Below are 25,267 nucleotides of genomic sequence, written 5' to 3' on the forward strand. Positions count from 1 at the left end.
TTTCAATCTTTTTGAATTTACTGAGGCTCTTTTTGTGGCCTAGTATGTGGTCTATTTTGGAGAATGTTCCATGTGCACTTGAGAAGAATGTGTATCCTGTTGATTTTGGGTGTAGAGTTCTATAGATGTCTATTAGGGCTATCTGTTCTAGTGTGTTGTTCAGTGTCTTTGTGTCCTTACTTGTTTTGTGTCTGGTGGATCTGTCCTTTGGAGTGAATGGTGTGTTGAAGTCTCCTAAAATGAATGCATTGCATTCTATTTCCTCCTTTAGTTCTGTTAGTATTTGTTTCACATATGCTGGTGCTCCTGTGTTGGGTGCATATATATTTAGAATGCTTATATCCTCTTGTTGGACTGAGCCCTTTATCATTATGTAATGTCCTTCTTTATCTCTTGTGACTTTCTTTGTTTTGAAGTCTATTTTGTCTGATACTAGTACTGCAACAGCTGCTTTTTTCTCCCTGTTGTTTGCATGAAATATCTTTTTCCATTCCTTGACTTTTAGTCTGTGCATGTCTTTGGGTTTGAGGTGAGTCTCTTGTAAGCAGCATATAGATGGGTCTTGTTTTTTTTGTCCATTCAATGACTCTATGTCTTTTGATTGGTGCATTCAGTCCATTTACATTTAGAGTGATTATCGATAGGTATGTACGTATTGCCATTTCAGGCTTTAGATTTGTGGTTACCAAAGGTTCCAGGTTATTTTCCTTACTATCTAAGAGTCTAACTTAACTCACTTAGTATACTGCTACAAACACAATCTAAAGGTTGTTTTCTATTTCTCCTCCTTTTTCTTCCTCCTTTTTTCTTTATATATTAGGTATCAAATTCTGTACTTTTTGTCTATCCCTTGGTTGATTTTGGTGATAGTTAATTTAATTTTGCATTTGCTTCCTAATTAGCTGTTCTTCTTTCTATACTGTGATTTTATTACCTCTGGTGACAGCTATTCAACCTTAGGAACACTTCCATCTATAGCAGTCCCTCCAAAATAGACTGTAGAGATGGTTTGCGGGAGGTAAATTCAGCTTTTGCTTATCTGGAAATTGTTTAATCCCTCCTTCAAATTTAAATGATAATCTTGCTGCATAAAGTAATCTTGGTTCCAGGCCCTTCTGCTTCATGGCATTAAATACATCATGCCACTCCCTTCTGTCCTATAAGGTTTCTGCTGAGAAGTCTGATGTTAGCCTGATAGGCTTTCCTTTGTATGTGATCTTTTTTCTCTCTCTCGCTGCTTTTAACAGTCTGTCCTTATCCTTGATCTTTCCCATTTTAATTACTATGTGTCTTGGTGTTGTCTTCCTTGGGTCCCTTGTGTTAGGAGATGTGTTTGGTCTCCATGGCCTGAGAGACTATCTCCTTCCGCAGACTGGGGAAGTTTTCAGCAACTACCTCCTCAAAGATACTTTCTATCCCTTTCTCTCTCTTCTTCTTCTGGTGTCCCTGTAATGCGAATATTGTTCCGCTTTGATTGGTCACACAGTTCTCTCAATATTCTTTCATATTTAGAGATCCTTTTTTCTCTCTGTGCCTCAGCTTCTTTGTATTCCTCCTCCCTTAGTTTCTGTTTCATTTATTGTCTCCTCCACCGTATCCAACCTGCTTTTAATACCCTCCATTGTGGTCTTCCAACGATTGGATCTCTGAATTTAATTCATTCCTGAGTTCTTGAATGTCTTTCCGTACCTCCATTCTAATGTTGATCATTTTTATTTTGAACTCCCTTTCAGGAAGAGTCCCAAGGTCCATATCATTTCAATCTTTCATGGGAGTTGTATTAATAATTTTACCCTGTACAAGGTTCATGTTTGTATATGGCGCCCTCTAGTGTCCAGAAGCTCTATTCTGGAGCTGCTCAGCCCCTGAAGCAATGTCGGGGGTCGCAGGGGAGCGGTACTGGTGCCTGGGGGGAGGAAAGAGCTGTTCCCCGCCTCCCGGCTGCTGTGCCTGTCTGCACTGCCTGAGCCAGTGGGCCGAGCTTACAGATAGAAGCTTTTGTCTCAGAGCAGCTGGATGGATCCCTGCTTTCCACAAGCAGCCGGAATCCCAGTCTCCCCAGGAGCTCCACCTGTCCCAGCTTTCCAACCCTGTAATCAGAAGAGTATGATGAAAGCACCATGAAATGTAGGTTTGTGCTCCCAGCGCAGATCTCCAGAGCTAGGGATTCAGCAGTCCCTGGCCTTCCACTCCCTCCCTGCTCCATTTCTCTTCCTCCCGCCCGTGAGCTGGGGTGGGGGAGGGGCTCGGGTCCCGGGAGCCGCAGCTCTGGTACGTTACCCTGTTCGTGAGGTCTGCTCTTTCCTCCAGGTGTGTGCAGTCTGACGTGTCCTCTTTCCTGTTGCTCTCTCAGGATTAGTTGTGCCAGCTATATTTTCTAATTGTATCCAGTTTTAGGAGGAAGCCTCTGTCTCTCCTCTCACGCCACCATCTTTAATTCAGGGTGAAAACCATATACTTTTGTGCTTCTTTTCTCATCAAGCAGTATGATATTATTAGTATGTTAAAACTGTCATTTTTCTCTGTTAAGATGTTTTCCAGAGTCTTATCTGAAGATGTATGCCTTTTTTGAGGTTTAATCAGTTATATATTGGAAATTGCTTTTGAGTATGAGGTGGGAAAACATAATTTCATTCTCTCTACCATATTATATTTTCACAAATTCTAGTGGTTTTGTGAAGAAATGGGGTGCACTGATGATGCTGAAACTCTAACTATGAAGAAATTCAAAGGGGACCTGGCCTACAGACGGCAAGAGTATCAGGTAGAATTAAACATATGTAAGGTTGCACTGTTTGAAATAGGCTCTTGTTCTATCAGTTACAGCTTATTGAAATAAGAGGGTACTAAGTTATGAGCATGTTTGTGAAGATGGATTTAATCTTTTGTGATACGTGTTTGTAATCTTAGAAGCCCACATTTCTGTCCTTTTCTGCATGGCTCTATATAATTTACTCAGTTTCCCACAACTCTAATATTGGGATCTTTTGGGGGTGCTCATATGTCTGTTTCCACAGATGCTGTATCTCCTCATTATATGGGAGCCCCTAGCACGGATACCTCATGGTGCCACAGGAGCCAAGCACCCAAAAATGTATAAGAAAAGGGAAGAACAGTTAGATACCAGCTTGCTTTCCATACAGATCTCGTTTCTTCTAAGAGTCCTGTTGTTGTTTTGCTGAGGAAAAGGTTATACAGCCAGTTAGTGGCAAAACCAGGATCCAGACCTTGGTCTCTGGCTCCAGAATGCTTTCGTACTATACTGTGATGTTTTCTATGGTTCTCCAGCCATTTCTCATCTACCTTTCAGAAAAATGGTACTGATTGAAGACTCAAGTCTTCCTTAGTTCATTGTGGGGTCAATTATAACACTACTTCTGCTTAGGAAAAAATCACCCCTATAACTGAATCCTTTCTCTGCTGTTTTCCACCTTTCTTTTCATCCAATCTCTTCATTTTCTTAAATAATTGCCAGAAAGCACTACAGGAGTATTCCAGCGTCTCTGAAAAATTGCCATCTACAAATTTTGCCATGAAAAGGGATATCCAGGAAGGCCAGGCTCGGTGTCTAGTTCACCTGGGAAGGCACCTGGAAGCACTGGAGATTGCTGCAAACTTGGTGAGTGTTTCTTTGCATATTTTCATTTGCTTTCCTGGGATAGCTGAATAGTTTGTTTTCTACAAGATGAGAAAAAAACAAAAAAAGAACTTCCTGCTAGCAGCAATAACTGGGGGTTTGGATAAGTAGAGGAAAACTGTCAGTATTGTAAGAACTTCATTATTATGAACAGTTTGGAGCACTAGGCAGTCATTTTCTTAATCTTTTTCTGTGTTATGCTCAAAATTCTTCATTGCCTGAAAAATCTCATTTGCAAAGGTTTTACTCTTGTAAATATTCAGAGTGGGAGGGTCATCAGTGATGTTTTCTTCTGTAGATATTTTTTAGATTTTATTTTCCAAAATTTCTAGAGTGAACATGTATTGTTTTTTGTAAACAAGAAAAAAGTTACAAAATAACTATCATTTAAGCTAGACTTAATTCTTTCTATTCTTGCAAGGAATTTGCATAATCTTTTTAAAGGAGAAAGAAAAGCAGTTCTTTGCAATTCTAGGTTCTACTTGTTTGTGTTTCACATTAAGGCATTTATAATTTCTGGGGTTTTTTTTTGTGTGTGTGTGTGTGTGTATAAATTTTATATGGGAATTGGTCTGAGTTGATCCATCTTGGTTTATAAATGACCTGTTTTCTTCCTCAAAGGAAATTAATGAGGTGCCTAGGCGCTGATCTTGAACCCTGTGGGTCAAGTCAACCAGAGGTCTGCCTAAACGATGCATTCAGTTGAGCTGTCTTCTTCCATCTCATTAGCAAAGAGAAATCCCTAAATTCGCTTGCCAGGGTCTCACAGCATAGGACCTCAGCCTCTTGCAGTGAGAGGAAATTTTGGTGGTAACTGTCTTCCAACATGGAAAAGAACTGATTTTTTTTTTCATTCTTTTTCTCCCCTCCACTAACTGTGAGCTACTTCTTAAGCTGGAAGATAAGATTGCCTTGTTAAGGAAGCACATGGCATGAACAGCGAACTTGGTGGGACCAAACAGTGATCATTCTGCAAAAGAACAGCAACTTTTGGCTCTTTCAGTACCGTTTTCTAGACACCAGCTACCTATCCCTCACTCCTGTTCTGCTGCCCCACCACCGGTCTCTTCCAGCATCTTGCACATCACTACTGTGCTTTGTCTTCCCAGCCTGGGCCACTGAAGGCAGCAGCAGCTAGGTTAGCATCAGGTGCTGCATTATCCCTGTGGCTTCTGCTGGTTCAGAAGGTCTCTGTGTCTGTGGCTCAAGGGAACGTCTGTTGCCCATCAGTTGCAGATGCCAGGTCTTCAGAGCTCGCAATGGTTACCAGCCAGGACAAAGGGCCAGTCAGAAGTCCTTCCGCTCCCATGGTAGGAGAACAGGGTTCATTAGGCCTCTGGACACCCTAACAGGGAGAACTGCTGGGAAGGAAATGGGCAGAGTAGCCTAATGGTCTCACCCCTTCCTTTGGGTCTCTTCACATGATCTCAGTGACCCCTGCCTATTTGTTGGTTTCTCATTTCTTGGTACCTGGCCCGTGTTTGTTTTTGTCTCAGTGGTTATTGTCCCCTCATGTTCTGTAGGGGGACATGTCAGTATACAGCATTGACCAAATGGACAGCTAGTCCTGTAGGCCTACCAGGATGTGAGCATTTTTATGTTCACAGCTTCTATTGAAGTTTATTCACCTCTCAATGATTTTTGGATAAAGTATGTAATAGAACTTATTTCTTAAACAAATTATTTAAACATCTAGCGGCTGATATGCATATATGGTAAACTGTGGTAAGAAAACTGTTTTCTGATAGTAAATGACTTTTTTCCCCCATTTATACACCCCACAGACCTTTTTTTTTTTTGAATCATTAATGTACAATTACATGAGCAACATTATGGTTACTAGACTCCCCCCATTACCAAGTCCCCACCACATACCCCATTACAGTCACTGTCCATCAGTGTAGTAAGATGCTGCAGAATCACTGCTTGTCTTCTCACACTCCACAGACCTTTATTTCATTCCTCCCTGTGCTCAATTCTGGGTTCAGTGAAAAGGAGACAGATAAACCTCATCCATACCCTGCACATACATTGCTCATCTACAGTCTAGTGAGCTATTCCTAAGCCAGCTAACATGTGTCAGCTCTTCTGAAATACCCTTTATTCTGTGTCTCTTAGTATGACTGACTGTAGCTTGCTGCTAGCTGTGTGACATCAGGCAAGTTACTGAACTCTGTTGTGATACAGTTGCCTCATCTATAAAATGGGGATAATAATAATTTATTTTGAAGATTGTCATGGGAATTAAATGAGTGAAGCACTTAGAAATTGCCTGGTATGTGGTACATACTCAATGAATGTTAACTATTATCATCATCATATTATAGAAGGAATTGTCATATTCTGGAAAACCGCCCAAACTCATTTAAATGGAATCCAGTTTCCAGAGTTATACACTAATGATGTTATCAAAATCGTCACATCAAAATCATGGTTTATGTGAAACAGGTTCTACCCCAGCACACACTTGCTTTCTCAATATGAAAATGTTTTGAAACATAAAGCATCATAGACTGGTTGTAGAAGAAAGGTAACAGATGTTGCTTTCCTAATTATAAATAAAAGACATGAAGATGTATTACCCAGCAGTTATGAAACATCTGTTATGTCTGAGGTGCTACGCTATGTAGTAGGAATTCAGCATTAAATAAATATCCTTCTGGAACTTAATGTCTGTTGGGAAGAACAGACTAGTAAACAATAGTAACAATAGTAATAATAAATCCAGGTAAGTTCTATCCTTGGGAAGGTACAGTGTGACCAAATAGGTTGCACAGGGGTTTATTTCCTTTTCACTCAATATATGAAATATTAGACTCCTGCCCAAGCTCACTCACTGGCCTGCCAGTTTCTTCAGGCTGTATACGGGGTAGTTTTACTTGTATTTCCTACTCAGTGTAGTTCTGTGGGGGAACCTGATTTGGATGCTAGTAGGCCAGGTTTTCCTTAGACTTAAAACTAGTTGAAAGGTAATTTTGGTCTGCCATCTGCTCTCCACAGACTTTAGCTTAGAAAAAGAAGGCTTCTTTTCCCTGACCCAAAGAGCTTCTGCCATATGGCAATTTAGGCAAGAGGTGGCGGCTCTGGTTAAGGAGACTTAAAAAGGTTTTCTGATCAGAAGGAAACCAAGTAACCTCTGGCCAAAAATAATTGACCTTGGTAATAGTTACCAGAGAAGGCATTTGGAGTCAATTATGATGCAGCATGAAACACTGAGCTTCAGGGCTCTGCTGTCTAAGATATCTAAGCCAAGTAAAATTTGGAAACGGAGTCCATTCGAATCCTCAAGGAAATTATCATTTGAGTTTTTAGAAATCCTGGAATATTAAAATGGAATCATTAGCCCAGAGTATTAAAAAATTGACTTGGGTCTTTGAGATATCTGGCTGAAGACAATGAAGATTATAATAAAAATTGAAGATAAACTGCCATTTATGTTTTTGGTACTGAACTTTGTCGTGTGAATTATGTTATTGTTACAAGATTAAGATGTTTGGGAATGGTGATTATTTTGCTAGATAGCATTTATTTTTCTAGGTTTCTGGTTTCAAATATCTATTGAAAAATAGCTTGCTCTACTGTGTAGCTACTGAAACATATTTCTGATTTATAATGTATGCATCTATACTACTTGGGTTTTTAGGCATCTCCATTTTTTTTTATTTTGGTATCATTAATATACAATCACATGAGCAACATTGCGGTTACTCAAATCCCCCCATTATCAAGTCCCTACCACATACCCTGTAACAGTCACTGTCCATCAGCATAGTAAGAGACATCTCCATTTTTGTGTGGAAAATGTACTTCAGTTTAAAGTTTTTAACTTTTTTTTCTCCTTAGGAAAATAAAGCAACTAACACAGACCATTTAACCACTGTGCTCTACCTCCAGTTTGCTATTTGTTCAAGTTTGCAGAATTTGGAGAAAACAATTTTCTGCCTACAAAAACTGATTTCTTTGCATCCTCTTGATCCTTGGAGCTGGGGCAGATTGGCAGAGGCTTACCTGCATCTGGGGCCAGCTCTTTCAGCATCGTGTCTGACATCTCAGACCCAGAACCATCTCACCTCAAGTGACAAAACTGTCAAATCCTCCTTTCCACACTCAGGAAAAGACAGTCTTTTGGGATTCCCTGAAATGCTGCCTGAGAGCTCTGTGTTTTCTCTGGGACCAAGTGGCAATAGTAACCAGAAGAGTGGGAAAGCTCTTAAAAATATCCAAAACTGTATGGCAGAAAAGAGAGAAGCGGTATTGCTAGAGACTCAGATGAAAGCATGCGCCTCTTTTATACGAACCAGGTAAATGAAGAATGGATCAAACAACACATGGTTCTGAGCTAGAGTAGAGGATTTATTTTTTTAATTCTAAGATTCAAAAAGTTCTTGGCTAGACACTTGGTATGTTGCTGAGATTTTTTTCCTATGGTCTAGACAGAATCCTTTGAACGTGTCCTTTTAATATGTAAGACTTAGAAACAAAGCTGTGTTTGCTCAGGAACACAACTTGAATCATTATTTGAGAAGAAATATTAAAATTGGAAAACATTAAAATTAGGAACAGAAAGTTAAATGAATAAAACACTGACAGAGGGGGAAGATGTATTTTAAACAAGGAATTTTCATTTGTATGTTCCACAGAAGTCTAAAGAAGAAAATCTGATCTGTTTGAATCACTTTTAATAATGTGAATAAACAATATTTAATTCAGTCTACAGATACTTCCCGTGGATGAGGACTCCAAATACTTTGAATCCATAGTGTATAAGAGTTTGAGGAAAAAGGGAGAATTTACTTGATCAATTCTGTAATTTATGAGCAAAATACTCGGATCTCAAATGATACCAAAAAACAGAAGGTTGTTTTTTTTTTTAACTCTGGAGAAGTCAAAAAATGTTAACACTGAGGCTTACTGAGAAGTGTTATCTTATTTGGCGGGTTTTGAACTTTAGTCAGCAGATGTTAATTTATATTGACTGTATACTTTAATTTAGAGGTACATTGAGCAGTTTCTGTGTGCCAGGCACACGCTAGGTGCTGGGGTCTTAAAGATCACTAACAAAGAGTCCCTTTCCTTACGCTACTCGCAGTATTGAGAAAGATGTGCATATAGTCGATGACTGGCAGTGTGTTTGTAGTGTGAGCAGAACTCTGCGGGGACCAGTACATGGGAGCTGTTCGTGCAGCGGGAAGGAGGAAGCCCGTACAGTAGGAATGATGCTTCTGCTGATGTTCCTGGGAACATTTGGCAGTTATAGAGATGTGAATAAATGTGTACTAGATGCACTGTATACATAATTTCACTTTAATCCTCACCAGTCTGAGGTAGGTCCTGGGATCCCGATGCACAGAGTAGGAAACCAATTTAGAATAGGCCCAAAGCCACACGGCTATGAAGTACTGCCAGGAGTTGGACCCAGATCTTTGACTACAGATCCTGTGTACTTTCCAGGACAGCTGGCTGACTCCCTGGAATATTCCCCAAATGAGAAGAGGCATGCTAGGTCAGGGGAAAGAAAAACCAGCCCCGGGATGGGAGGGCTGGTGTAGCAGTGTTGTCACGTGATCTGTGCTGAGAGCGGCATTGGTGCTGGGAGCTCGGGAGGTGGGCTGTAAACACTGAGGCCAGGGTGACATAAAGTCGGGGGCAGGACTTCGGGGTCAGATCTCATTTTAAGGAACCTAATAAACCGTTGTGACTGGGTGAATGAGTCTGGACTCCTCTTGCTAGCTGTCTGACCTTGCACAAATTACTTAAAATCTCAGATCTCCAGTTTCCTCATGTTGGCAGATGGACAAATGTGGAAAATGTCTACATGATGGGGTTGTGAGATCTAAAGTATCTGAATCACTATGTAGTGTGCTCTGTGTGTGAGTGTGTGTACAACAGCATGTGGTAAATGTACTTCTGTTGTTTTTGTTTTTATTAGCACAAGACATTAAATGTCATCTTAAAGAGTTTGGTTCTTACATTGAAGGCCTGAAGAATACTTAAAGGTTTTAAATGTTAAGTGTTGTGAAGAGAGCTGTTATTTCAAGAGAGATTTGTAGCTGGGAGGTGTTAAGGAGTTTGGAGCGAGGGATGCCAGTGAAGGAAGGGGCTGTGGAACAACTGGGTGGCGGTGAGGACATGACTAGGCTAGGGTGGTGGTGATAAAAAGGCAGTGGTGTTGCCGCAGGATGGAACGGACGGGACCTGGGGACCAGCTGTATGTGTGGGCAGGACAGGATGGAGAGAGGAGGACACAGAAGAGTCTGGCTTGGGTGTGTGGGTGGCGATGGTGCCTTTCTCTGAGACAGGACACCTGGGGGGAGGAGCCGAGCAGATTCAGGGTGGAAATAAGAATTCTAGGCTTAATGTGCTTAGAGTCAGGTGCCTGCCTGTAGGATGTCCTGCTGGAGTTTTTCATTAGGAAATGGGAGTTAAAAGAAGAAGGGAGCTGGAGAGCACGGAGTTTCAGGAAGGAGATCAGCAACAGATAGATGGTAGTGAGGAACCGGTAGCATCAATTCTGAGAAGAGGATTTGCAAACAGGAGGACATCTGTGACCTTGAGAAGGCAATTTCAGCAGTGATGGGGGACAGGGCTGATGGCAGAGAGTCGAGGAGTGAATGAAAAAGAAACAGAAGGAACAAGGAGAAGCTGTATTTTTTTTTGAAGAATATTATGTTTACTAGACTCCCCCCTTCACCAAGTCCCCCCCACAAACTCCGTTACAGTCACTGTCCATCAGCGTAGTAAGATGCTGTAAAATCACTACTTGTCTTCTCTGTGTTGCACATTCCTCCTTATGCCCCCCCACATTATACATGCTAATCGTAAGGCCCCCTTTCTTTTTCACCGCCCTTATCCCTCCCTTCCCACCCCTCCTCCCCAGTCTCCTTCCCTTTGGTAAATGTTAGTCCATTCTTGGGCTCTATGACTCTGCTGCTGTTTTGTTCCTTCAGTTTTTCTTTGTTCTTATACTCCACAGTTGAGTGAAATCATTTGGTACTTGTCTTTCTCCACCTGGCTTATTTCACTGAGCATAATACCCTCTAGCTCCATCCATGTTGTCACAAATGGTAGGATTTGTTTTATTCTTATGGCTGAATAATATTCCATTGTGTATATGTACTACATCTTTATCCATTCATCTTTTGATGGACACTTAGGTTGCTTCCATTTCATGGCTATTGTAAATAGTGCTGCAATAAACATAGGGGTGCATCTGTCTTTTTCATACACGGCTACTGTATTCTTAGGGTAAATTCCTAGAAGTGGAATTCCTGGGTCAAATAGTAGGTCTATTTTGAGCTTTTTGAGGAACCTTCATACTGCTTTCCACAATGGTTGAACTAATTTACATTCCCACCAGCAGTGTAGGAGGGTTCCCCTTTCTCCACAACCTTGCCAACATGTGTTGTTGTTTGTGTTTTGGATGGTGGTGATCCTTACTAGTGTGAGGTGATATCTCATTGTGGTTTTAATTTGCATTTCTCTGATGACCAGCGATGTGGAGCATCTTTTCATGTGTCTGTTGGCCATCTGAATTTCTTCTTTGGAGAACTGTCTGTCAGTTCCTCTGCGCATTTTTTAATTGGATTATTTGCTTTTTGTTTGTTGAGATGCGTGAGCGCTTTATATATTTTGGATGTCAACCTTTATCAGATCTGTCATTTATGAATATATTCTCCCATACTGTAGGGTACCTTTTGTTCTCTTGGTGGTGTCCTTTGCTGTACAGAAGCTTTTCAGCTTGATATAGTCCCACTTGTTCATTTTTGCTTTTGTTTCCCTTGCTCGGGGAGATATGTTCATGAAGAAGTCGCTCATGTTTATGTCCAAGAGAATTTTGCCTATATATTTTTTAAGAGTTTGATGGTTTCATGACTTACATTCAGGTCTTTGATCCATTTTGAATTTACTTTTGTGTATGGGGTTAGACAGTGATCCAGTTTCATTCTCTTACATGTAGCTGTCCAGTTTTGCCAGCACCATCTGTTGAAGAGACTGTCATTTCCCCATTGTATGTCCATGGCTCCTTTATCATATATTAATTGACCATATATGTTTGGGTTAATCTCTGGAGTCTCTATTCTGTTCCACTGGTCTGTGGCTCTGTTCTTGTGCCAGTACCAAATTGTCTTGATTACTGTGGCTTTGTAGTAGAGCTTGAAGTTGGGGAGTGAGATCCCCCCTGCTTTATTCTTCCTTGTCAGGATTGCTTTGGCTATTCGGGGTCTTTGGTGTTTCCATATGAATTTTTGAACTATTTGTTCCACTTCGTTGAAGAATGTTGTTGGTAATTTGATAGGGATTGCATCAAATCTGTATATTGCTTTAGGCAGGATGGCCATTTTGATGATATTAATTCTTCCTAGCCAAGAGCATGGGATGAGTTTCCATTTGTTAGTGTCCTCTTTAATTTCTCTTAAGAGTGTCTTATACTTTTCAGGGTATAGGTCTTTCACTTCCTTGGTTAGGTTTGTTCCTAGGTATTTTATTCTTTTTGATGCAATTGTGAATGGAATTGTTTTCCTGATTTCTCTCTCTGCTAGTTCATTGTTAGTGTATAGGAAAGCCACAGATTTCTGTGTGTTAATTTTGTATCCTGCAACTTTGCTGTATTTCAATATCAGTTCTAGTAGTCTTGGAGTGGAGTCTTTAGGGTTTTTTATGTACAATATTATGTCATCTGCAAATAGTGACAGTTTGACTTCTTTACCAATCTGGATTGGTTGTATTTCTTTGTTTTGTCTAATTGCCATGGCTCGGACCTCCAGTACTATGTTGAATAACAGTGGGGAGAGTGGGCATCCCTGTCTTGTTCCCGATCTCAGAGGAAAAGCTTTCAGCTTCTCACTGTTCAGTATGATGTTGGCTGTGGGTTTATCATATATGGCCTTTATTATGTTGAGGTACTTGCCCTCTATACCCATTTTGTTGAGAGTTTTCATCATGAATGGATGTTGAATTTTGTCGAATGCTTTTTCAGCATCTATGGAGATGATCATGTGGTTTTTGTCCTTCTTTTTGTTGATGTGGTGGACAATGTTGATGGATTTTCGATTGTTGTACCATCCTTGCATCCCTGGGATGAATCCCACTTAGTCATGGTGTATGATCCTTTTGATGTATTTTTGCATTCGGTTTGCTAATATTTTGTTGAGTATTTTTGCATCTACATTCATCAGGGATATTGGTTTTCTTTTTTGGTGGGGTCTTCGCCTTGTTTTGGTATTAAGGTGATGCTGGCTTCATAGAATGAGTTTGAGAGTATTCCCTCCTCTTCTATTTTTTGGAAAAGTTTAAGGAGAATGGGTATTATGTTTTCTCTGTATGTCTGATAAAATTCTGAGGTAAATCCATCTGGCCCGGGGGTTTTGTTCTTGGGTAGTTTTTTGGTTACTGCTTCAGTTTCTTTGCTGGTAATTGGTTTGTTTACGTTTTGTGTTTCTTCCTTGCTCAGTCTTGGAAAGTTGTATTTTTCTAGGAAGTTGTCCATTTCTTCTAGGTTTTCCAGCTTGTTAGCATATAGGTTTTCATAGTAGTCTCTTATAATTCTTTGTATTTCTGTGGGGTCTGTCGTGATGTTTCCTTTCTTGTTTCTGATTCTGTTGATGTGTGTTGATTCTCTTTTTCTCTTAATAAGTCTGGCTAGAGGCTTATCTATTTTGTTTCATTTTCTCAAAGAACCAGCTCTTGGTTTCATTGATTTTTTCTATTGTTTTATTCTTCTCAACTTTGTTTATTTCTTCTCTGATCTTTATTAAGTCTCTCCGTATCCTGACTTTAGGCCTCATTTGTTCTTCTTTTTCCAGTTTCGATAATTGTGATGTTAGACTATTCATTTGGGATTGTTCTTCCTTCTTTAGATATGCCTGGATTGCTATATACTTTCCTGTTAAGACTGCTTTCGCTGTGTCCCACAGAAGTTGGGGCTTTGTGTTGTTGTTGTCATTTGTTTCCATAGATTGCTTGAGCTCTATTTTAATTTTGTTGTTGATCCATTGATTATTTAGGAGCATGTTGTTAATCCTCCATGTGTTTGTGGGCCTTTTTGCTTTCTTTGTGTAATTTATTTCTAGTTTTATACCTTTGTGGTCTGAAAAGTTGGTTGGTAGAGTTTCAATCTTTTTGAATTTACTGAGGCTCCTTTTGTGGCCTAGTATGTGGTCTATTCTGGAGAATGTTCCATGTGCACTTGAGAAGAATGTGTATCCTGTTGATTTTGGGTGTAGAGTTCTATAGATGTCTATTAGGGCTATCTGTTCTAGTGTGTTGTTCAGTGTCTTTGTGTCCTTACTTGTTTTGTGTCTGGTGGATCTGTCCTTTGGAGTGAATGGTGTGTTGAAGTCTCCTAAAATGAATGCATTGCATTCTATTTCCTCCTTTAGTTCTGTTAGTATTTGTTTCACATATGCTGGTGCTCCTGTGTTGGGTGCATATATATTTAGAATGCTTATATCCTCTTGTTGGACTGAGCCCTTTATCATTATGTAATGTCCTTCTTTATCTCTTGTGACTTTCTTTGTTTTGAAGTCTATTTTGTCTGATACTAGTACTGCAACAGCTGCTTTTTTCTCCCTGTTGTTTGCATGAAATATCTTTTTCCACCCCTTGACTTTTAGTCTGTGCATGTCTTTGGGTTTGAGGTGAGTCTCTTGTAAGAAGCATATAGATGGGTGTTGTTTTTTTATCCATTCAGTGACTCTTTGTCTTTTGATTGGTGCATTTAGTACATTTACATTTAGGGTGATTATCGATAGATATGTACTTATTGCCATTGCAGGCTTTAGATTCGTGGTTACCAAAGGTTCCAGGTTATTTTCCTTACTATCTAAGAGTCTAACTTAACTCACTTAGTATACTGCTACAAACACAATCTAAAGGTTGTTTTCTATTTCTCCTCCTTTTTCTTCCTCCTTTTTTCTTTATATATTAGGTATCAAATTCTGTACTTTTTGTCTATCCCTTGGTTGATTTTGGTGATAGTTAATTTAATTTTGCATTTGTTTCGTAATTAGCTGTTCTACTTTCTATACTGTGATTTTATTACCTCTGGTGACAGCTATTCAACCTTAGGAACACTTCCATCTATAGCAGTCCCTCCAAAATAGACTGTAGAGATGGTTTGTGGGAGGTAAATTCTCTCAGCTTTTGCTTATCTGGAAATTGTTTAATCCCTCCTTCACATTTAAATGTTAATCTTGCTTGATAAAGTAATCTTGGTTCCAGGCCTTTCTGCTTCATGGCATTAAATACATCATGCTACTCCCTTCTGGCCTGTAAGGTTTCTGCTGAGAAGTCTGATGTTAGCCTGATAGGCTTTCCTTTGTATGTGATCTTATTTCTCTCTCTGGCTGCTTTTAATAGTCTGTCCTTATCCTTGACCTTTGCCAGATTTATTACTATATGTCTTGGTGTTGTCTTCCTTGGTTCCCTTGTGTTGGGAGATGTGTGGATCTCCATGGCCTGAGAGACTATCTCCTTCCCCAAATTGGGGAAGTTTTCAGCAACCACCTCTTCAAAGACACTTTCTATCCCTTTCTCTTTCTCTTCTTCTTCTGGTATCCCTATAATGCAAATATTGTTCCTTTTGGATTGGTCACACAGTTCTCTCAATATTCTTTCATTCTTAGAGATCCATTTTTCTCTCAGTGCCTCGGCTTCTTTGTATTCCTCTTCTCTAGTTTCTATTTCATTTATCTTCTCCTCCACTGTATCCAACCTGCTTTTAATACCCTCCATCATGCCCTTCAACGATTGGATCTCTGACCTGAATTCATTCCTGCGTTCTTGGATGTCTTTCTGTACCTCCATTAGCATGTTGATGATCTTTATTTTGAACTCCCTTTCAGGAAGAGTCGTAAAGTCCATGTCATTTAAGCCTTTCTCTGAAGTTATATTAATTTTATTCTGGACCAGATTCCTTTGGCATTTCGTATTTGTGTATGGCGCCCTCTAGTGTCCAGAAGCTGTAGTCTCTGGAGCTGCTCAGCCCCTGACGCAATGTCGGGGGTCTCAGGGGAGCGGTACTGGTGCCTGGGGGGGAGGAAAGAGCTGTTCCCGGCTTCCCAGCTGCTGTGCCTGTCTGCACTGCCTTTAGCAGTGGGCTGAGCACACAGATATAAGCTTATGTCCCAGAGCAGCCGGATGTGGATCCCTGCTTTCCACAAGCGGCCGGAATCCCAGTCTCCCCAGGAACTCCGCCTGTCCCAGCTTTCCAACCCCATAATCAGAAGAGTATGATGAAAGCACCATGAAATGTAGGTTTGTGCTCCCAGTGCAGGACTCCGGAGCCAGGTATTCAGCAGTCCCTGGCCTTCCACTCCCTCCCTGCTCCGTTTCTCTTCCTCCCACCGGTGAGCTGGGGTGGGGGAAGGGCTCGGGTCCCGCGGAGCCACAGCTCTGGTACGTTACCCCGTTCGGTGAGGTCTGCTCTTTTCTCCAGGTGTGTGCAGTCTGACGTGTCCTCTTTCCTGTTGTTCTCTCAGGATTAGTTGTGCCAGCTATCTTTTCTAATTGTATCCAGTTTTAGGAGGAAGCCTCTGTCTCTCCTCTCACGCCGCCATCTTTTGAGAAGCTGTATTTTCAAGTAACTTCAGGAGCAAGAGGAGAGCAAGTACCTAAGAGGGGTCACAAATGTAGGTGCTTCCAGAGGCCAGACCTGTAACATCAGCAGGTTAGAGTGAGACAATGAATGGGAATCAGCTCGTGTTCCTTCATAAAACTTTCCAGGGACTTCCACTGCACTTACATAAATCCCACATTTCTTTCCGTGGCCTGCAAGATCTTATGTGAGTTGGCCCTGCCTTTATTTTCTAACGCATTTACTAGTTTTTTTCTTCCTGGCTGTATTCTGGTCCCAGTGATCTATGTGGTTTTCAAACACATGAAGCAAATTCTTGAGTCAGTGTCCCCTTCCCCCCAGGCAAGCTCTCTTTCCCCAGGTGCTGTGTGGCTGGCTCCTCGGCACTTAGGTCGTGACACGACCGGCACCTCGGAAAAGCCTGCCTTCACTGCCCCGTCTGAAGGAGAGGCCCACCCACCCTGTCCCGGACCTCTTCTCATAGCATGCGTCACTACCTGAAGCTGTCTTGTGATCTCCTTCCATTCCGTGAAGCAGGAACCTATCTGTTGTGTGTGATACATTCCTCTAGACTTAAAAGGAGTGAATAGGAGAGCCTAGTGCTTCTGGGTGTAGAAGGAGGGACCATCGAGGCCTAAGGAAATTGGAAAAATCCACACATTGAGTATTTTAAAGAACGATGCAGAGAAGGAGCCACGTGAGGAGGACAGGAGGTAGGAGGAGAGCCGAAGCGACCGTGCCTGGGGAGCAGCGGCGAGGCAGCTGCAAAGCGCCCATCAGAGTCCGCGCGGCTCCGGCCCTGCCTGGGGTGATGGAGCAAGCCAGGGAATCGGATCGGTCTCCGAGGGCAGGTGGCCGCGGGTTCAGGAAGCTGGAAGGGTCGTAGAACCCTGACTCCAAATGAGCACATCCGGACACCTCTGTGGGTGGAGCCTTTGATCGGAGGCATGTTCTGTCCAATCCAAATTATTTGTGCTTTCAACAATTAACAGCTACAGGAAGCCCTTTTAAGGCAGGAAGCCCTTTTGAGGTTGTGCTCTCCGAAGATTTCTGAGAAGCTTTCATCTGTGAATTTTAGGAAAAACGACTCTCCAACGTAAAGTTGGGCATTCGCTCAGCGTAAGAAGCTTTAGGGATTCAGACAAGGGCGAGTACCTTCTTCTGAGGCCGGTAGGCCTCACAGCCCGCTGAGTGCCTGTGCTGTGTGTGAGCATTTCCTCACTGCTTTTCTTCATGTGGAGCCCACACACTGGGACTTCTTTGTTTTTCAGGCTTTTGCTTCAGCTCACCCAGTCTCAGCAAACATCATTTGCTTTGGAGAGGAACTTAAGGACTCAGCAGGAAATTGAAGATAAGATGAAACAGTTCAGCTTCAGAGAAGACACTTTGCTGTTGATAGCTGAGGTGAGTGTACCCCCGAGGGCTTATGTGAACCGAGGCACCAGAAAGGTTTTTCTTGGCTGACACCATGTTTTAAAAAATGGCCAAATCTCATCTACTGTCTCCCTCCTTACATGCGTTTTCATCGCTCCAGGGAAGCGGCCCCCCCATTCTCTTTCTCCTGCAGTGCACTAGAAGGCAGGGGCCATGTTTCACTGGTTTGTTGGCACTTGTTGGTGCCTGTCTGCTTGAAATCGTAAATGCCCAGGAATTGTTTTTTGAGTGCTGAATGAATGAGTGAATGATGACATAAGTGCAGCGCTTTTGTATGTTTTTCCCTGTGTCCTCATAACAGCCTGTGGGGCAGGACAGCTGAGAGTGAGGGAGTAAGGCTCAGAGAGGCCGTGACTTGCCTCAGATTTTAAGTGGCGGAGCTAGGCTGGAACCCACGCAGCTGTGAGTTCATTTTCTTTCTGCTCCACCCTGTTACTACTTTGATGGTGGCAGAGAAATTCAAATGTCAAAAATTTTTAAGCCTTTATTAACTTCTTAAAAATATGCTGTTGAAATTTCATAAGATGACATTTGGAGATTATTTATGTATTTAAGTTATTCACACTAGTTCCTTTTGGTATTTGATTGAAACTTGACAGCTCAAGCCCTTGTCCCCTGAGAATAACTCTCTGCACAACATCTTAACATCATTTTTCATATTGCGTATCTGACTGCATACCTGCGGTTGCCGGGCTCCTTTCTCCCTTCTCCGAGCTGAGCGCTCCCTTGGACCCTTCTCCCCATTCTAGGATCGCGCTCCCTTACCCGCTCTCTTCCCGACTTTCCCCTCCGTGGGGGATGCCGCGCAGGCACAGACACCCTGTCTCCCCTCAGCCCCTGTGGCCTCCCTTGCCTTTGTTTTCCTTCGTCTTCCTTAGCACTGGGGACTGTTGACCTCTCTCTTTGTGTCTCCTCATCCCTTTACTTCTCAGGGGCTGCACAAGTCTGGTTTTCTCCTGTATTTCTTAATATTCCTCTGCCCCTTGAGACCCCACTAGTGTCCTCTGTGTCCTACGTAATGACATTCTCTGAGGTTTCACTTAGGTTCTCTGTTCTGGCTACCTTTCTTTCAGATCATAACCTTATGATAGTTTCAGTTCTGGGTTGATTATCCTCTAGTCTGTCCCATCTCTGGAACACCTGTCTCACCTCTCTGATTAATTACCTCCTGAGTGATTAATCTCAGGTGGTTATTGATTATTCTGTCACTTCAAATACAGAATGTCTAACATGGAACTACTCATCAACACCCTCTTCAGTCAGTCTTCCGTCGGCGCCCAGCACAGGCAGCACAGGGCCTTTCATAGGCCTGGCCTCCAGTGAGTATTTGTTGAGAGGAAGCAGAGAGGAGTTGGAGAGAACCATCTAGACTCAGTTTTTTTCACTGATGCATTCTTCTTTTATCCAGACCTGGACCTCTACTAGCCACCGGTTTCTTTCTCCTCTTTCCAGGCACCAAGCTCACCCTTTCTTCAGGGCCCACCTTTCATTTCTCTTGCACCATGAGTGCCCCAGTCCTGATCAACTCCTGTTTGACTCTCAGAGTGACTCCTGACTTCCCTGCTGTCTCCCCTTAGATCTGTCTATCTTGAGCATTGCCGTTGCTGAGTTCATCCTAAAACATTTCTTTGACCATGTTACCTGCTTGCTTAAAAACTAAAATGCGTCACCATGAGCTCAGGGGTCAGGTCTAGCTTAGGTGCCTTGGTGTGATGCCCACACCTTCCAGAGAGTTTCTCCAAACTTAAGACCTCGTAAGTCCTTACACAGATCTTTTGCTTCCACTTGTCTGCCATGTCCAACAAGCCGTCGTGGGTTTTCCCATCTCTGCCTACTCACCATATACCTGTCTTCAAGACCCCCAACTCCAGGAGGCTTTTCCTGACTGTCCTAGTCTGGCAAGCTCTCCCTACTCTGAGCTGAGATAGAGTAATTGCTTGAGTAGATAGCTCTTAGGGCCCTAAAAAAAAAAGAAAACAAGAATATGTCTTATTTTTTCAACTTAATTTTAGGTTCTTTTTAAATGAGAGTATTCTTATAAGTAAGACATCCTTAAAAGATGTCATCAATATCTTAATACCCTTCACCATGCTCAATGTATCTGTGGACTGACAGGAATAGTAGCTCTCCACCTGGACAATGCATGTGAAATACCTGTGGAGCCTTTTAAAAGAGACAAATGTCTGGGCCCTCGTTAGGATTGTAATGTACATTTCATTCTGTGCTCTGTTAACTTTGCAACACTGAGGCATGAGCATGACCCTTATGCTTAAATATTCTTTGATTACATGCATTTCCTTTATATATATATATATATATTTATGTATTTATTTATTTATTAGGATCCATATAAGTTCCACATCCTGTATTTGGTTCTTCTGTCTCTAGCATCTTCTATTCTCTAACAGTTCACCTTCCCCAGCTTTTTTTGTGTGTGTATGATAAAGAAAATATATAAAACATAAAATTTTTGTTTTAATCATTGCTTAATGTACAATTCAGTGGTATTAATTACATTCATAGGTTGTGTAACCATCACTACTATTTCAAAATGTTTTCATCACCCCAAACAGAAACTCTGTCACCATTAATCAGTAATTCCCATTCCTCCCTCCACCCCCAACCCCTGGTAACCTCTAATCTACTTTCTGTGGCTATGAATTTGCCTATTCTAGACATTTCAAATAGCAGAATCATGCAGTGTTTGTCCGTTTATGTCTATAAGGCTTATTTCATTTATCAAATTTTCAAGGTTCATCCATATAGTAGCATATATCAGAACTTCATTCCTTTTTGTGGCTGAATACTATTCCATTATATATACATACACACCACATTTTGTTTATCCATTCATCTGTTGATGTATACTTGCATCATTTGCATCTTTTCAGCTGTTGTGAATAATGCTACTGTGAACACTGGCATCCATGTTTCTGAGTTCCTGATTTCAGTTCTTTTGGGTATATACCTAGGAGTGGAATTGCTGGGTCATATGGTAATTCTGTTTAACTTTTTTTTTTAATTAAAGAATCATTGATGTACAATCTTACATCAGTTTCAGATATACAACACATTGCTTCAGTAGTTACCCATATTATTAAATCCTCATCCCCCTCTAGTGCAGTTGCTATCTATCAGCGTAGTAAGATGTTACAAAATCATTGACTATATTCTCCATGCTGTACTACCATCCCCATGATCAACTTATATTGTGATTGCAAATTATTATGCCCCTTTTGCCCCTTCACCCTCTCCCACAACAGGTCCCAACCCATCCCCCTTGGTAACCGCTAGTCTCTTCTTGGTGTCTATGAGTTCACTGCTATTTCATTCCTTCTGTTTTGCTTTGTTTCTATACTTCACAGATAAGTGAAATCATATGGTGTATTTCTTTTTCTGCCTGTCTTATTTCACTCATAATAATACCCTCTAGATCTATCCATGTCATTGCAAATGGGAGGGTTTCTTTTCTTTTTATAGCTGAATAATACTCCATTATGTAAACGTACCACATCTTTTTTTTTTTATTGAAGTGTCATTGATAGACAATCTTAGGAAGGTTTCACATGGACAACATTGTGGTTTCAACATTCACCCATATTATCAAGTCCTCACTCTCCCATTGCAATCACTGTCCATCAGCGTAGTAAGATGCTATAGAGTCATTACGTGTCTTCTCTGTGCTTTCTGTGACCTACCTATATTGTGAGTGCTAATTATAATTCCCCTTAATCCCCTTCTCCCTCCCTCCTCTGCCTCACCCTCCCCAACTCCTTTCCTTTGGTAACCGCTAGTCCTTTCTTGGAGTCTGTGAGTCTGCTGCTGTTTTGTTCCTTCAGTTTTGCTTTGCTTTTATACTCCACAGATGAGTGAAATCATTTGGTACTTGTCTTTCTCTGCCTGGCTTATTTCACTGAGCATAATACCCTCTAGCTCCATTCATGTTGTTGCAAATGGTAGGATTTGTTTTCTTCTTATGGCTGAATAGTATTCCATTGTGTATATCTACCACATATTCTTTATCCATTCATCTATTGATGGACACTTAGGTTGCTTCCATTTCTTGGCTATTGTAAATAGTGCTGTGCTAAACATAGGGATGCAGATGTCTTTTTGAATCAGGAATCTTGTTTTCTTTGGGTAAATTCTTGGGAGTAGAATTCCTGGGTCAAATGGTTTTTCTATTTTTAGTTTTTGAGGAACCTCCATATTGCTTTCCACAGTGGTTGAACTAATTTACATTCCCACCAACAGTGTAGGAGGGTTCCCCTTTCTCTGCATCCTTGCCAGCATTTGTTGTTTCTTGTCTTTTGGATGTTTTCTTACTAATTTTTAAGAGCTCTCTATACTAAGCTTACTAATGTTTTATATGTTGCAGCATACTCTAAAGTTTATGGTGTTTTTTTGGTATATAGAAGTTTAAAATTTTTATACAGCCAACTGTTTTTGCAGATTTTTGATTCTCATCCATGATTTACCTGCCGATCCCTCTTTTTCCAATATTTCATTGTTTGTATATTACTATTATTCAATTCTATTTTTTTAATTAAGAAAAAAGACTTTTTGTGTTATATCTCAAATTTGAAGATACTAAGTTTCATTGAATATAAGAAGCCATTAGTTGTAAGACACATCATTATTTGATGTGGCACTAAAAAAAATATAAGGCACCATTTACACTCTGACACACCTGTGGTTATAAGATACATTTTGATTTCAGAAATGTTAATATACAAAAGCAGTCATCTTAGAATTGATGAAAATACCATGCTTTAATAAATGCTGAGTTGTCTGGTTAAGTCATTCATCTTATTGGCTCTTGCCTCAAACAATATGTAGTCATTGAACATTTAAAGTCAGGGGAAGCTGTTTCTCTGAGTGTGCTAGAATCTCAGGGTTTGCAGGTAACAAGATCAACTAGTCCAAATCCAAAGGACTTAAATTCCCTCTACAACATCCTTGCCAAATGGCTCCCTAACCTTTCATGCCAGACAGTATGAAATGTTTTAGGACTTAATTTTAGTTCACTCTTCTTACCAAACGTGGGCTGGTCACTTAGTGGGTTCAGGCGCAAGCTTTCTAAAACTTAACTTTGCAGGCATTTTAGGAGAGAAACTAACAGAGTCTGGGCCTGATTCTGACCAGTAGGGAGCAGTATTGTGCCTCAGAGGCCAGCGTGCTCCGTAAGTCCCTGAGGTCGCGTGGGAACAGCTCTAGAGGGATTGGGTCTCTCTGGGTGAGGAAAGGGCGGGCCCAACTGCTCCCACTCCACTGTTTACTGCCTTTGTCTTCTTTGGAGAACTTCTCAGAGGAAGAACCTGCTCCCCTAGCAGCCGTTCCATTCTGCCTAAGGTCTGTTCTCCAGTCATTTTACTAGGAGGCAGAAGCCCTAGCAGCTGCATTCTTGCTGACAGGCTGATAGGAGGAAGATGACTCGGCACTCTCTACGCTGACTAGTAGTGCTGCCACGTTTGTACTCCAGTGGCTTGTTCACTCGGAGAGCCGAGAGTAGAAATAGGGGATATTTTACATGTGGTCTTTGGATTGCTACTTCTGGACAAACATATTTGCAATATGTTAGAATTGTCAGAATTGCTCCTGGCTGCTGAAGTATCTTTGCTTTTGTATGAAATCCTTACCCTTGATAAATAGGTTAGTCATCCTTTCCATGCCTATACGCCTTTTATTGGGACAGGTTTTTTTCCTACTTCCACAGGTTATGGGAGAAGATATCATCCCAGAAAAAATAAAAGATGAGGTTCACACAGAGGCGAAGTGTGTTGGTTCTGCAGCCCTGACTACCTTGGTGATTGCATCTTCAAAAGAATTTGAAGACAAGTGGTTTGGAAAGATCAAATACCAGTCCTGTCCCTTTGAAAATGAGTTCCATTCAGAGATACAAATCTTGGCTTAGTTGTCCCTTTAAAAATAAAACATCTTGCACTATATTAATTGTCCTTTTTTACTCCGGACAAGAATCCACTGCTGATCATGGAATATAGTGAATTAAAAATGATTTATGTTTTATAAAAATGGCTTCTCTCCCAGGTTATTTCTACTGTGTTTAGTTTCTTGATTTTTTGTGTTTAGATTTATCATTCACTTTTTGTAGGCCTACTACCCTTTAGAAGATAACTGTTAGGAAAGTGTAGAAAAGAGGCTTTTAGATTTCATAGTCTTTTGAAAACACATTCTGTATTATAACCAGCAGTGTAAGTATCCACATTGCTTAGGTCAATTTATCAGGAATGACCAAGAATGCTGAAATATGATAGTAAACCATTTCTGAGAAGGGTGTGTCAGGGTCTGTGAAGGCTCCGAGATTTTACCATACCCGTGTGCCCGCACGTTCGCCTGCCAGCTTCACGGATGCTTAGGAGGCTGACTCATGCTCTAGCATATGGTATAAGCTCCAGCATATTTGCTTCAGTTCCGCTTCCCTCCAAGCCCCAAGGGGGTGATGCATATGGGCCCAAATGAAGGGCATATATGCGAGGTTGCATTATAGAAGAGGAACCCTGAGCTCAGGAAACTCAAATCTTTTGTAATGGGTCATAAACATGCTTACCCGGGCTCCAGAGAAGGGCACCATTTCTTTTTAAAGGCTGTTTGCTGCAAACAGCCTTTAAAAAGATAGTCTGGAATGAAGGGCAGTTAGTGTCTTGCTCACAAGACATCCAGAAACACAGGAGGCCCGTGAAGCACTGCCTCCCAGGGTGACTGTCCTTTCCTTTCAGCCACACACATTATAATGCTGGTCCATACCATCTTCAACTCAAAGGGCCATTGCTCGAATTACCTAGGATGGAAGAGAAACCTTGTGAGAAGTGGAATTTAATAATAAATGAAAAACTTTATCAGATGTCTCACACAGCTTTTAATTTTACTTTTCTCAGCAGAGGAAGAGAATTCCCTCATTTTATCTCTAATGTGCAAGAAAAGACTTTGAACGATTGATAGACATTTCAGTTTTTAGGAGCCATTGAAAAGCATGGAAACCCCCGAACAGCTCCCCACTGCTCGCCTTCGGTTCCCTGAGCTGAGAGCTCCAGTGGTGAGACCGGCATGCAGTTGCCTGGAGACGCTGGTTCTCGCGGAGTCTGCAGACTGGCATGTGGCTGGCCCTCAGGCAGCGCCCACTGGAGCAAGGGCTGCAGGCCTTCACCGTATAGCCTCCGGCTCCCTCGGCGTCGCGTTGCCCTGCTCCCACCTTTAAATAGGCTGTAACGTTCACTTCAGGCTGTCACGCAGGCAGTTCATCCAGAACCTCTTCACGCCTGTCATGTGGCTGTTTCACACTCAGCTTTCAAGCCTCTGCTCTGTTTTAGCTTCCCAGAGCCTTATCCCCGCGAGGTGGTGGCCTTCCTGTTCCGTGCTCTTCCACTCCCACTTTGGCCCTTCTTACTCTGTATTGGAATAATGTGTTTTCCATGATAGATTTAAACTTTGTAAAATTGGAGACTAGGATGCTCTTGTTCATATTTGTATCCCCAGGGCAGGATACCCAGCTGACATCTTGCTAAATAGTTGTTGAAAAGAATTGTCGAATTAATTGGCCGGCATCGTATTTTGTTTGTACAAAAGGTCACTACCCTAAAGATCTGACACAGTGCTGAGGCAGT

At 41.5% G+C, this 25,267-nt stretch overlaps 1 protein-coding gene across 1 annotated transcript in view; it reads left to right on the forward strand.

The window, feature by feature from the left end:
- Positions 1-23,593, forward strand: part of C3H8orf76 (chromosome 3 C8orf76 homolog) — a 34,490-nt gene extending 10,897 nt beyond the window's left edge. Inside the window, exons 2-6 of the mRNA XM_036925526.2 lie at positions 2,669-2,764; positions 3,476-3,619; positions 7,481-7,938; positions 17,483-17,615; positions 23,362-23,593. Coding sequence (XP_036781421.1) covers positions 2,669-2,764; positions 3,476-3,619; positions 7,481-7,938; positions 17,483-17,615; positions 23,362-23,559 — 1,029 coding nt within the window. The 3' untranslated portion in view covers positions 23,560-23,593. The remainder of the gene's footprint in view (positions 1-2,668; positions 2,765-3,475; positions 3,620-7,480; positions 7,939-17,482; positions 17,616-23,361) is intronic.
- Positions 23,594-25,267: the final 1,674 nt, after the last annotated feature.

This window comes from Manis pentadactyla, chromosome 3 (genome assembly GCF_030020395.1).
Source record: "Manis pentadactyla isolate mManPen7 chromosome 3, mManPen7.hap1, whole genome shotgun sequence".
Classification (NCBI taxonomy): domain Eukaryota; kingdom Metazoa; phylum Chordata; class Mammalia; order Pholidota; family Manidae; genus Manis; species Manis pentadactyla.